General features: G+C 36.6%; 2 protein-coding genes and 1 pseudogene across 2 annotated transcripts; 2 read left to right on the top strand and 1 right to left on the bottom strand.

Annotated features, from left to right (window-relative positions):
* Positions 1-3,886, top strand: LOC140814431 (phytochrome-interacting ankyrin-repeat protein 1-like). The gene is made up of 3 exons (XM_073173407.1): positions 1-969; positions 3,194-3,365; positions 3,453-3,886. The coding sequence occupies exons 1-3, from the start codon at positions 847-849 to the stop codon at positions 3,665-3,667; spliced, it is 510 nt and encodes a 169-aa protein (XP_073029508.1). The 5' UTR covers positions 1-846; the 3' UTR covers positions 3,668-3,886.
* Positions 3,887-4,777: 891 nt separating this feature from the next.
* On the top strand, positions 4,778-8,834 carry LOC140814068 (eukaryotic initiation factor 4A-3-like). The gene is given in 9 exon segments (XM_073172927.1): positions 4,778-5,192; positions 5,694-5,934; positions 6,020-6,100; positions 6,464-6,571; positions 6,895-7,014; positions 7,401-7,427; positions 7,429-7,569; positions 8,032-8,118; positions 8,436-8,834. Coding segments are annotated over 9 exon segments (1,227 nt in total). The 5' UTR covers positions 4,778-4,884; the 3' UTR covers positions 8,550-8,834.
* Positions 8,835-10,493: 1,659 nt separating this feature from the next.
* Positions 10,494-12,246, bottom strand: LOC140813433 (aspartyl protease family protein At5g10770-like; annotated as a pseudogene).
* Positions 12,247-12,447: the final 201 nt, after the last annotated feature.

Raw genomic sequence — 12,447 nt, 5'->3', positions numbered from 1 at the left:
AATAGGAGTTCGGATAAATCCCGACGCTGTTCCAAATATAAAACAATCAAATTGTGAATCTCCAACCCCCAATTCGCCGAACGCCATCGCACCTCTCCGTCTAGGGTTTTATCCGATTCATATATTTTCTTCAGCAGCGCGCAGATTCACGCGACCGTCTAATATGTTTGGATTCCCTTCAGGTTTCATTTGATTAATCCCGAGTTATTGTGTGTGGAAATCTATATCTGATTCAAGGTTAGGGCTCTCATTATGATTATCTCTGTTATATTTCGTTTCACATCGTTCTTCTACGTGAAGCCGAGTGATAATCTTCGCGTTTTTGGTCCTGGTTTGAATCCTTTCGCTCCTTATAACATGGCCCAACACACCTCTCGCTAAATTTTTGAAATCTTTCTTTCTATAGCTGTTCCAAGGACCATGTGAAAAGTTGTTCAGTGATAGATGAAAATTTTCTGAAATTCCAGATAGTTGTGATCATTTGTTGTTTAACTGATACTTTCTTGCATAAGTTTCCGGGAACTCGAAAATAATACCAAATTTAGTGTTTAGAAGATATAAAATTTAGGTGGGAATTTTGTTGCCTTTCGGGTTCTCTGTGGTTCTGACTGTTGGGGAATGTGAAAAGAGAAGACATCCGTGGTTGTCCGGACTTCATTTGTGGGTTTATCATTTTCGTTTTATGCATGTGAGTAAGATTTGGGGTGATTTAGTTTATCTACTTGGATAAACTTATTGGGATAGAAGTCAAGCTTTTGGGGGTCCAAGACTCTGGGATTATAGGGTATCGAGAAAGTGTTTGTCTTTGTCACCTGTCACCAAAAAGAAGAAAAATAAATATCTATAATGTTGGAGTACCAGTATTCGATTAGGAGGAGCAGGAAGCTGTTGAGTAGGTCGGATAGCGACACAGATGATCGAGGTTGGACTCTACTTCATGTCTTTGCCAAGAAAGGTGACCTTAAAGAGGTACGGTCTTTAATTTTTCTGACCATTGTTTTGTTCGAGTTTTAATTCACATGTGATACATTATGCAGTTTCGTGTTCTTTGGTTTTAGAGGTCTATTAGTTTTAGCACTCCTTCTGTAAGTGAGGATATATGTATTAAATGGTGCTAAAATCAGTTTATTTTGGATTAATTAATACATGATTACCACACAAGCAGACGGATATTTCCTACTGTTTAGCTGTATGGAATAAGGAATGGGAAAATAAATAATTTTGCTTGTGCATGTAAATGAGAAATAAATTCTATCGGGCTCTATTTTAAGTTTTTCTGAGTTTAACTGTTGGGGGAATTGGTGCAGACCACAAGAAGGTGTACTGCCTGTTTTTGTTATTACGACGCTACTCCAGTATCATGATTCTTTTTTGTCGGCCTTTAATCTTGACACGGGTTTTTTTCCCTGTTTACACTTCAGTGGATTCTAATTCGCTGAAACTTGTGTTTTTATTGAAATGCCGCATGTAGAGTTTGTTTGGAGAATCAATTGGTGCTTTTAGTTGTTTTGTCCCTTTTTTATGCGGCAGGAAAGAGAACTACGATTTTACTTTGTGGGTTAATTCTTAGAATGATTTAAGAATCGTGCTAAGTTTGCATTGGTTTGAAAATTCCTTTACGTCTTTTTTATTTTGACATACTTTCAACTGTCCAAATGGTGGGTGTTGTGCCAGAAGTGGGAGGTTGGTTACATGTGGTGATGGTGATGGTAGAGGGGAGGTGTTGAAATTAACTTGATACTTGACGAGTTTTAACTGTCGTGTTTTTATGGTGTTTTCCTTGTTAAACATGAGTGTATAGTCCTATTTTATATCATAGGTTCACAGTCCAGAAATTGTAGGCGCTGGGCTGAACGCCTGAGTTATCACATTTTTTGTGACCGAGTCCACTTAAAAGCTACACCTGTTGCAACAAATGGCTTGGGGGGAATGTATTTGATGGATAACTTAGCGAACAGGCATCACTAACTTCAAGTTCATTTGGGGAAAGCTCTAGATCACATGGGTATGGGTTTATATAAGTTGATTTAGTGTTAACACGGTTGTCAAAGACCTGTGCTTGGCTGCCTAGGCCCTGGGCGCAGCCCTTGTAAAAGGTGCTCTTAGGTGACGCCTTATGTGCTGCATGGTATTCAATTCAAGACAATAATCTAATACTGTACACATTCAGTTTTATGTTAAAATTTAACCATGGTCCAGCCCAATTAAATCTACAGCCCTGGGCGCAGCCCTTGCAAAAGGTGCTCTTAGGTGACTGCCTTATGTGCTGCACTGGTATTCAATTCAAGACAATAATCTAATACTGTACACATTCAGTTTTATGTTAAAATTTAACCATGGTCCAGCCCAATTAAATCTAACCCAATTCCGACAGTTCTTTAATTCATAACTTGTATACTCAGCAACTCTTTCTTTTTATTTTTTTTCACTACAATAATTCAGTTCTGGCTCCATCAAGATCTTATGTTCCCAGTCTTTTCTATTTTACCTTCCAGCAAGATCCTAATCCTAATTCTTTTACCAAAAGTCTCAGATGATTGAATTTTTTTTTAAAATTATGCCATGTATTTTGTCAATAAACAGTTGATTTTTATTTTTTTAATTATTTGTAAATTATATTTTTGTTGCTATGTAATATTTTTGCAAAATTCACTTTATATATGTACATTATAAAAACTAATGTTCGGTGCATCTTACTTCAATAAATCACCCGGCTCGCCTTGCGCCTAAAGCTCCAGGATATCTGTGCCTTGTGCTTTAAATTAATATGTTGTATCAGTTGACTAACATGAAGCAACTCAAAGTCCAATAGCTGAGCAAAATGTCAAGATGAGGACTTGGAATTTCACCAATTCTTTTCTGCTCAGTTGCACTGACTAAAACATTAAACTGAGTAGGAGGGATTCAGTTCGATGATTCTTTAACTGGAACTACTTCTTTGGCGAAAATGAAAAGCCAACGTGTGTTTTCGTCTCAATTTCTCAACTTATAACTAAAATCTTATTGGTCACTGTTATCTTATAGTAACTGTGAACTTAAAAAACTAGGGTAATGGTATAATATGTTTAATTCTCCAATGCCACACATCCCCCTGATGGTGTTTATCAACATTTATGATGTCAATCCTTGGAATTGTTTGGATGGTAGTGTTTTTTTATTCGACTATTTACAAGGATCTTTAATTATTTTGTAGGTTAAACGTCTTCTTAATGAAGGAAAGGATGCAAATGTGGCTGCTTGGGGCCCAAAGTCGCTTGGTGTAACCCCTCTCCATCTAGCTGCTAAAGGTGGCCATCTCAAAGTTATGGATAAATTGCTAGAGCGTGGTGCTGACATTGACGCACGGACCAAGGGTGCATGTGGATGTGAGTATTTTGTCAATATAGCTATTATTCCTTTCTATAGACAGTACAACGTTCATTAGGTGTTTATTCACAATTTATCGGATGCAGGGACCCCACTTCACCATGCGGCTAAAGAGAAAAAGAAGAAAGCAATCAAGTTCCTCATTGAAAATGGGGCATTTTTACCGGACGACATCAACGATACAAGGTTCAATCCACCTCTCCATTATTGCCCTGGTCTTGAATGGGCTTATGAGGAGATGAGGCGTCTACAGGTGGACAGCTCTTCGTCTGGTGAGACATCTTGCAGCTCAGAAAACTGAGGCACTCTCTCTGTGGCATTTCACCAATGCTGTATTTGGAAACAAGCAGAAGAAGCTTCCTGTGTCTGCGCCATATCGTTTTGTCTATATAACGTATGCTTGTGTCCGTGTCTTGTGTTTGGTGAGTCTTTGTTGCTACTTGTTGTCGGTGATTATGTGTGATGTTTGGTGGGATCAGGTTGAATGTTGTTCAATACCAATTCTGCAATTTTAGTATTTTTACCTTATTTTCCCTTGCGAGTTAAAATGAAATAACTGCATACCTCAGACCATCTCAAATCAGGGGTGTCGTCGATGATAAAGATAATTATAATTTTTAAAAAATAAAGGGCATACAATTTTGATCCAGAAAAATGAGATTTAATCACGTTCGATGAAAAGATCATTAAAATTGGCATAAATTAAAATATAAATGACTAAATTTAAAATTTTAATAACATAAATAACCAAAATCGTAGGAGTAAAACACACATGACCAAAATTTTCAAATTAAAAACAACTGAACAAATGCCGTGAGTTTAGAAAATAAATTTGTAAATTTCAATTTTAAATCCTTAAATTCAAATTCGATTTAAGGGTGAATGAAACATGATAATAATGTTTTAGGAAAATTGTAAAAAATTCATACTTCATCATGTTAACTATACGAAAAATGTCTGAACAATAAAGAAAAATTATTTTATTTTCTAAATAATAGCATTAAATTCTTAAAATTAATTAAATCGAGAATGCATGATGCTGTAAGACGTAAGGGACTTTATATATATAGACAAAAATATACTTTAACGAAAAATTTACTTTGAACATAAAAAATAAAAAAATATTTTATATTTATAACTGTGTCTAAAACTGAAATTAATTGTATTATTCTTTGAATTTGTTTTTAAAATCCGCGACACTTAATAAAATAATAATAAACCGTTCCATGTAATGTGTGCACATAATTAAAGTTCGATAAAAAATATTAGTTTATATATAATAATTTTTTGTGTAAAATATAATGAGATTAAATTAATTTTTTATTTTATTTAAAGTTAATAATTTTTGGGGAAAAGGAATTGGTATATCATGAAACACCAGAGAGAGAGATATATATAAATATATATCTTATGAAATAACAAATTAGCGGAGTAGGGCTTGGTGTTTTTTCCGCGAACCCTAATAAGAGTTCCCCATTAAAGTTTATCGATCGCACGCTGATTAATACTGGGAGAAGAATGGCAGCTCCGGCGGTACAGAGAGGAGGCGGTGGGCGGCGAGCTATGGGGGAGGACGACGCGAATCTGGTTTTCGAAACTTCCAAGGGTGTGGAGCCAATTTTGAGCTTCGACGAGATGGGGATAAAAGATGATTTACTCAGAGGCATCTACAACTACGGATTCGAGAAGCCCTCGGCTATACAGCAGCGAGCCGTGCTTCCAATAATCTCCGGCCGTGACGTAATAGCTCAGGCGCAGTCTGGTACGGGAAAGACTTCCATGATTGCCCTTGCTGTTTGCCAAATTGTCGACACCAAGTCCTCCGAGTATGGTTTCGGTCCTTTTTTTGCCCTTTTCTTCTCTTGTATTATGCATTGTGGTGGGAGTTGTATTGGTGCATGGTGAAGTTGAACCTTGTTATATTGCTTTTCTCTTGCTATGCCTGTACTATTTTTCTTTCTTCTTTTTGGCAGAGCTTAGTTTCCGGGTTTCTGTCATAATATTACCATAGTCTGAGATTGTGCTTATAAATGCTTTTCTTTGCTACTTTGATTTATGTGGCTCATAAAATTCGCCTTCTTTGGACCTTTGGTTAAAATTTACAAGTTACAACCTTTAAGCTCCCCATTTTCTTTGAATTATTCAGCTACTACTTGAGAAGTTCTTGAGAGTAACTATACTATATAGTTGGGGTTCAAAAGCATGACAATAGGCATATCTATTCCCATAGTTCTATTATACATTTTAACTGATTAGCTAGCAGCCTAGCCTTTATGTTGAGCATCCTATTCAGTGATTATTTCCTTTTCGTTTAATCCTTATTGTAGGGTCCAGGCTTTGATATTGTCTCCTACAAGAGAGCTGGCTGCTCAGACTGAGAAAGTAATTTTGGCTATTGGTGACTATATTAATATTCAGGCACATGCTTGTATTGGAGGTAAAAGTGTTGGCGAGGATATTCGAAGATTAGAACATGGAGTTCAAGTGGTGTCAGGGACACCCGGAAGAGTTTGTGACATGATTAAGAGGAGAACTCTGCGAACCAGATCCATAAAATTGTTAATTCTCGTGAGTTTCAATGTTTTTGTTAGCCTGGTGGTCTTAATTAGGCAGTTCTGATTCCTTTTATTTTTTGGTTTTTGAATTTTATCAGGATGAATCTGATGAAATGCTGAGTCGAGGTTTTAAGGATCAGATTTATGATGTTTACCGATATCTTCCTCCAGAACTCCAGGTGCTCTATTTCTTCTTCCCTCATTGTTAAACCAGTATGTCCACGGACCACGTGTGTAAATGATTTATGAAGTGCACGTGCAAAAGTTTTTGAAACTATTACTAGATGACTGATATGTTCAGTGCATTCTGTAAAAATATTCTTAAAGGCACCCATCCCTTGCCTTGTACAAGTGTTAAGGGTTTTACCCCTTGGCTGCATGGAATGACATTTTAACGATCATCTTGGAGGTTCTTGGTTCTTGTTTAGTCTTGCATCCACCATGTAACAAGTATATGAACCATGACTTTGTTATCATTTATCACATAACTTCTATGTGCTGATTTCCAGCAGATTTATGAAGTGTACTCATTGCATTTTCAGGTTGTATTGATATCTGCAACCCTTCCAAATGAAATACTGGAGATCACAAGCAAATTCATGTCTGATCCAGTTCGTATTCTTGTAAAACGTGATGAATTGACTCTGGAGGTAGGCCTGTTTTCGTGATTAATTTTCTACTTTAAGGGGAAAAGACTGTAAATGAAAGGGGGTGCTAGATGGAAAGAAAGTGCTAGATTTATGAGTCTGTATTTTCATTCAAACTCATCAATTTTTTTGATAAACAAAAGAATATAAGAAAATTTGGCTTTGTTAATTTCAAAATATTGATTTTACGAACTCTTTATTTTCCATGCCAAATCTTCAAGCAGTCTCGCATATTTTAATAGGGGCCTTGGCTTTCCTGGTTCTCAGCATATACCGGAAATTGTGTATGGTTCTTGTTATCTGATTCTTATTATATATTTTGACAGGGCATCAAACAATTCTTTGTTGCAGTAGAGAGAGAGGAATGGAAATTTGATACTCTCTGTGATTTGTATGATACCCTTACCATTACTCAGGCTGTTATTTTCTGTAACACGAAGAGGAAGGTATTAGCTACTTTGGGCTCCAAGTTTTTTCCTGATCAAGTTTGCTTGTTTTTTCTGAGCCTGTGCCACATAAGAGCATCTTGAATCCTGGAACATTTTTGTATTTAATTATATTACTTTATGATCTGTCATTTTGTCGAAATGTTATATGAAAAAAGCATACTTGGGGGCTAATATTAATTGCGTGGATTCTAGGAAAGTGTCTTCATAAATTATTGGAGTCATGCGTGGAGTGAACCTACAATACTTGTGAATGTCTGGATTTTGCTAGAAGAAAGAGTGACATGTCTTTTTACAAGTCTAAACTTTATTGAATTTAATGGAAAATCAATGTGTTGCAGTTTCTTGTTTCTGGGGGTTTCATGCTGTTCCTCCATGTATGACAGGTGGATTGGCTAACAGCAAAAATGCGCTGAGAATAATTTCACTGTTTCATCTATGCATGGAGACATGCCTCAGAAAGAAAGAGATGCAATCATGCAAGAATTCCGCTCAGGTCAAACTCGGGTTCTGATCACAACAGATGTTTGGGCTAGGGGAATTGATGTTCAACAGGCAAACTCCACATTCTTATTTCCTTATTTTGATTTTTATTTGACTTTAGAAGAAACTTCATCCGCTGGGAGATATTCTTATGTCAACCAGTTGATCACAATTGAAAATAATGATGTGGAAGTTTTAATTGCATTTTACAAAAGTTTTGGGGAGATGGATCATTGCTAAGAAATCCCATCATAAAATGAACACGTAGTATTCTTGATTAAGCAGGGAATTCCATAAAAGTCTTGTTTAATACATATGAATTCTTGTGTGAATTGATGTTTTTTTTATATTTTATGGCCAACTATTTGTAGTAGAACAAACTGCTAGTTTTCTGAACATTTTGTTAGTTTTGTCGGGAGAAAAATAAATCTTCTGTAATCTCTCTTACTTCTCACAAGTTTTATCTCATCCTACAGTTAATTATTGACGGAAGATGTGTTGCTGATTTCTTGTGAACATATTGAATTCTTGTAGGTTTCCCTGGTGATTAATTATGATCTTCCCAACAACCGAGAGCTTTACATTCATCGAATCGGTCGGTCTGGTCGTTTTGGAAGAAAGGTACCCTCAATTTGTGACTTCGTGTCAATGTTGTCCTCATCTAAAATGCCATGCAAAAATGTAAAAATTGCAGAAATGTGGAGCTGTAAAAGTGTTATGTTCAAGCGGGCTTTAGCATAACTTAATTCTTATATTTAAATCTGTTAATTTTTCCTGCCCCAACTGTGTTTGATACCCTAAATAGTACATCAAAATTCAAAACAATATATTTTTTTAATCTATTTTGAAGTATCTACTTTCTTTGAGGCTGTTAGTATTAATATCAATATGATATCTAAACTTCATTGGGTCTGGAATTTATTATTTTGTTTGTGCAGGGTGTTGCTATAAACTTTGTGAAAAGTGATGACATCAAAATCTTAAGGGACATAGAGCAATATTACAGTACTCAGATTGATGAAATGCCAATGAACGTGGCTGATCTAATTTAACATCTCTCTGGAACGCTTTTCCTTGAGTTGCCATTGTATCATTATGACCAGTGGTGGATGAAGAAATGGGATAGGTTTGTCATAGCTGCTTGCCCTTTGTGAAAACAAATTGATTGGCATGGTTGTTTGTTTATAGCGCGTGGTTTTTGAGTACAAGTGGGGTCGTTCAGTATAATATTTAGTAACTTCTTTACTCTTTAGTTCGTTGATAAAGTAGAGTAAGTTGTGCTTTGGATTGGTATTGAACCGAAATCTTTGTTTCCTAATGTTATGATTTTTCTACTATCTTGGATTATTTTCTTGTTTAGCTGTCACTATCGCCACACATTTACGTTACAATAAATTTGTGTCTTAGCGCTCGTTGGGCCTAGCATCGAGGCATGAGATGTATTACTTTGCTGCGAGCCATCACGGTCCAGTTAATTTATAGGAAAAAACAATTCAGAGAGGAGTTGAGTTTGAGTAGTGTCTGCTATGACCTTGAATTGACAAGTGATCTGATCAATCGGGTGGTTAAACTCCGCTGGGTATGTCTCCCGATGTCGTTTGAGTATCTGAAGGTTAAATTTTGAGAATCATCTATGTTTATCCACACACACAGAATATGCAAAAATTACTTGTGGTTATAATATTTTATTGTCACATTTGATATTGGTAATCGCATAAAATTTAACTCAATTCTATTATAAGAAACATTGTCTTCCTATAACATGAGATACAATTGGGACTCTTATCAAGTTAATTTCAAGTAGGAAATTAACTGTAACAGCAATCATACCCTCAGCTAACCTATTTTTGTGTGTGTATGTGTGTGTATATATATATATATATATATATATATATATATATATATATATATTAAATCTTATAGAGTTGAAGAATCTTTGTTTTTGGTATTTTATGAATAATCTATTTGTCATGATAATAATAGTAACAATGTGCATGATTTAAATAATATATTAAATGCTATTAACCTTGACTCTAGTAATGATCATGAGTGTATCAATCATAGACCGTAGGTTGACTCAACATAAGTCGCAACCCATATCTATGCACCATTATAAGTCATGGGTCGTAGGTTGGTCTAACATGAGTCGTAGCTCATGTACATGTACCGTCACTCATAGAGTATGTCACCCCTGAAAAGCGTTTTCTTTTGCCTCTCCAACACTCTAATCCAAGACTTTCACGCTTAAGTACCTAGATTCATAGATTTTTGATATTAATTGGGCTAGTAGCTCAATTGGTACCAACACTATAGGAATCTACTTTTCTTGAACGATAATTAGCCGTAGGCTAATCCAACACTAGTCTCAGCTCATATTCATGCACCACTACTAGCCATGAGCCGTAGAGTGGTCCAACATGAGCTGTAGCCCATGTCCATGTACTGTCACTCATAGAACATATCACCATTGGAAAGTACTTTCTTTCGGTTCTCCCAACACTATAGGAATCTAAGTACTTAAGTCTGGAAGTCATGAGCTCAAATGTTAGAGGAGACAAAATAAACCACTTTTCAGGGACGACATATTATATGAATGACGGTGAATGAACATGAACTATAAGTCATGCTTGAACCAACCTATGACCCATGACCAATAGCAGTACGACTCACAGGCTGTACAACAAACAATCAGTGCTTTATTAAATAGCTAGCGGAGCCGATATGTAAGCCCACCCGGGCTACAATTTATAATTTTTTATATTGAGATTTTGTTCTAGCTTGTGTTTAGTCTAGCTACAAGTAGGAAAAAAAAAAGAACAACAATTTTTTTTTTTTTTTTGTATTTAGTCCAGTAATTCAAATAGAAAAAGAAAGATAGAGTCTGAAAAAATTAAGATTTTAGCATGGAAAGTTAATTATTATGAAGTTAATTGATATATATTATATTATGTTAAGAAAATATTTAGCCGGATAAATATCAAATTTATAGATAGTAGTTGCCATTAGTTCATCAGTTCTTGCTATATGCCGTCATAAATAAGCACAACCTTGTAATAGTTATTAACATACATTAACCAGAACATTTACTTTGCAATCTAGAATTCATGATGCCACAAATTATTTGAAGTTTTTGAGAAAGATAAAGTTAGTCGCATCCATTGTATCCAAATCCTATCTTCCCTCCTGCAACATCAAAAGCCACCTCCAGACTCTGCTGCTGTGTGCTCCCAAATATGCTCATGTCCCTAGCATCCTTGTTCGCGGCGAATGCGAGGCATAAACGCGATGTATCATCATCGTACACGTACGCCCCATAAGGCGAATCGATGGTTACATTGTCACCAAAAGTGAAAGCCACTCCAGGAATGGACTCCGGGGTCACTTTTCGCAAGTCATAGCAAGTGTCGAGTATGCCCAAAGACGGCGCCCGAGGGACGCTTTTTCCCATCATTTCCGTGAATGTAGCTCTAAGTGCGGCAGTAGGTTTCTGGATGGAGGCGTGTTATGACTGTACCAGAGTCTATAATGGTACCCGGAGATTTGAAAGCTTCCGGTTTGATTGGTAGTTTACGCCCCCCTACGATTATTGAGGTAACATCGATGAAGTAGAATGGTGTATTGCGTTGTGAGTTAACCAATGGGGTGAATTCGACGTTTCTTGAAACCCTATTTTTGCCAAATGTTAAGTGCCCGATCGAGGATGGAGTTGATGGGAGGCAATAGGAGAAGTATTTGCCATATTTTTGTGATGTTTGAGAGAGTATTGATACATGGCTTTTGCCAAGGCCTAGTACTCCAGCAATTTTCCCAAATTTTCCTGCATTATACTGCCCACATCCGAATAGGAAATTTGAGATCTCATCTCCTGGTGTCAGGGTGAGTGTTTCCTTCCCTAAGAGCCCTGAAGAGAAGGTGTCCTCTGCACCATATTGTACACCATAAACACATGTGCCGGAGATGCATCCAGAGGAAATAATCCTGGTGCCGCCCGAAAAAAGTTGAGAGCATTGATGTGAATTGCATGATATATTGGAATATGATCTTGACGCAGAAGGGTTGAAAATTGGATCTTGTTGTTTGTAGCATGACTCCAGGCACGGTTCACATTGAGTCCATGTCAGGTCCCCGCCGGTGTCGAATGCAAGAGACAATGGTTGTTTTGGGGTTCCAAGACCAAGTGATACAACGTAGTAGTTAGACTCCAGAGGAATGCCAGATCCTGCAGGTATGTTTACTTCTATATCCTCTGGTTTATTCATGTTCGAAGCCTGAACGAGTTGAGCTTGGATATAGTCGACCCGGGATTGGTCATGAGAGAGGACTTCACTGAGAGATGGTTTGGTTTTGACATTTTCTCGACCTAGTTGATCAGAACACGGTCCATGCCTATGAACAAGTTCCAATGTCGATGATTGCTTCTTGTTTAGCCTTGATTTCAGAATTTCACCCAACGAATAACCTTTGGTCTTGGAGGGATTGCAGACGGAAGATGGCGAAAGAGACTTGATTTCAATGGTGTGATAGAGGCCAAAGCTATGTTTGGCACCTTGTCTGATCCCTTCCAAAGCATGGACATTCTTCAAGAAACAGGAAACCGAAATGAATAAAAGAGAAGTGTAGCAAATCACAAGTTTTACAGCAGCCATTTGCATAAACTTTTCCCCTTTTTTCTTTTGTTTATACATAGTTATAAATGGTTTGTGCCAACAACCATCATGCCTATATATAAATAGAGTTTCAAGCAAGCCATTGTTCGGGTTCCAATGTAAAAAAAAAAAGAGTTTCAAGCATCCAAGGTTGTAATGGAAGGCTGCCCGACACAACAGAATGAGGGTGAGAAATTGTCCCTTTCAAATTCCATTTTTAATTTGACAATCATTCAATCTCAGACAAAAAAGTAATCATCAAATTTTTTTTAAAAAAAATACAGAAGCAGAAAAAATGGCTGAT

Source organism: Primulina eburnea, chromosome 15, assembly GCF_022965805.1.
Source record: "Primulina eburnea isolate SZY01 chromosome 15, ASM2296580v1, whole genome shotgun sequence".
NCBI lineage: Eukaryota > Viridiplantae > Streptophyta > Magnoliopsida > Lamiales > Gesneriaceae > Primulina > Primulina eburnea.
Note: the sequence above shows the minus strand (reverse complement) of the source record. Positions and strands in the feature narration are given on the sequence as shown.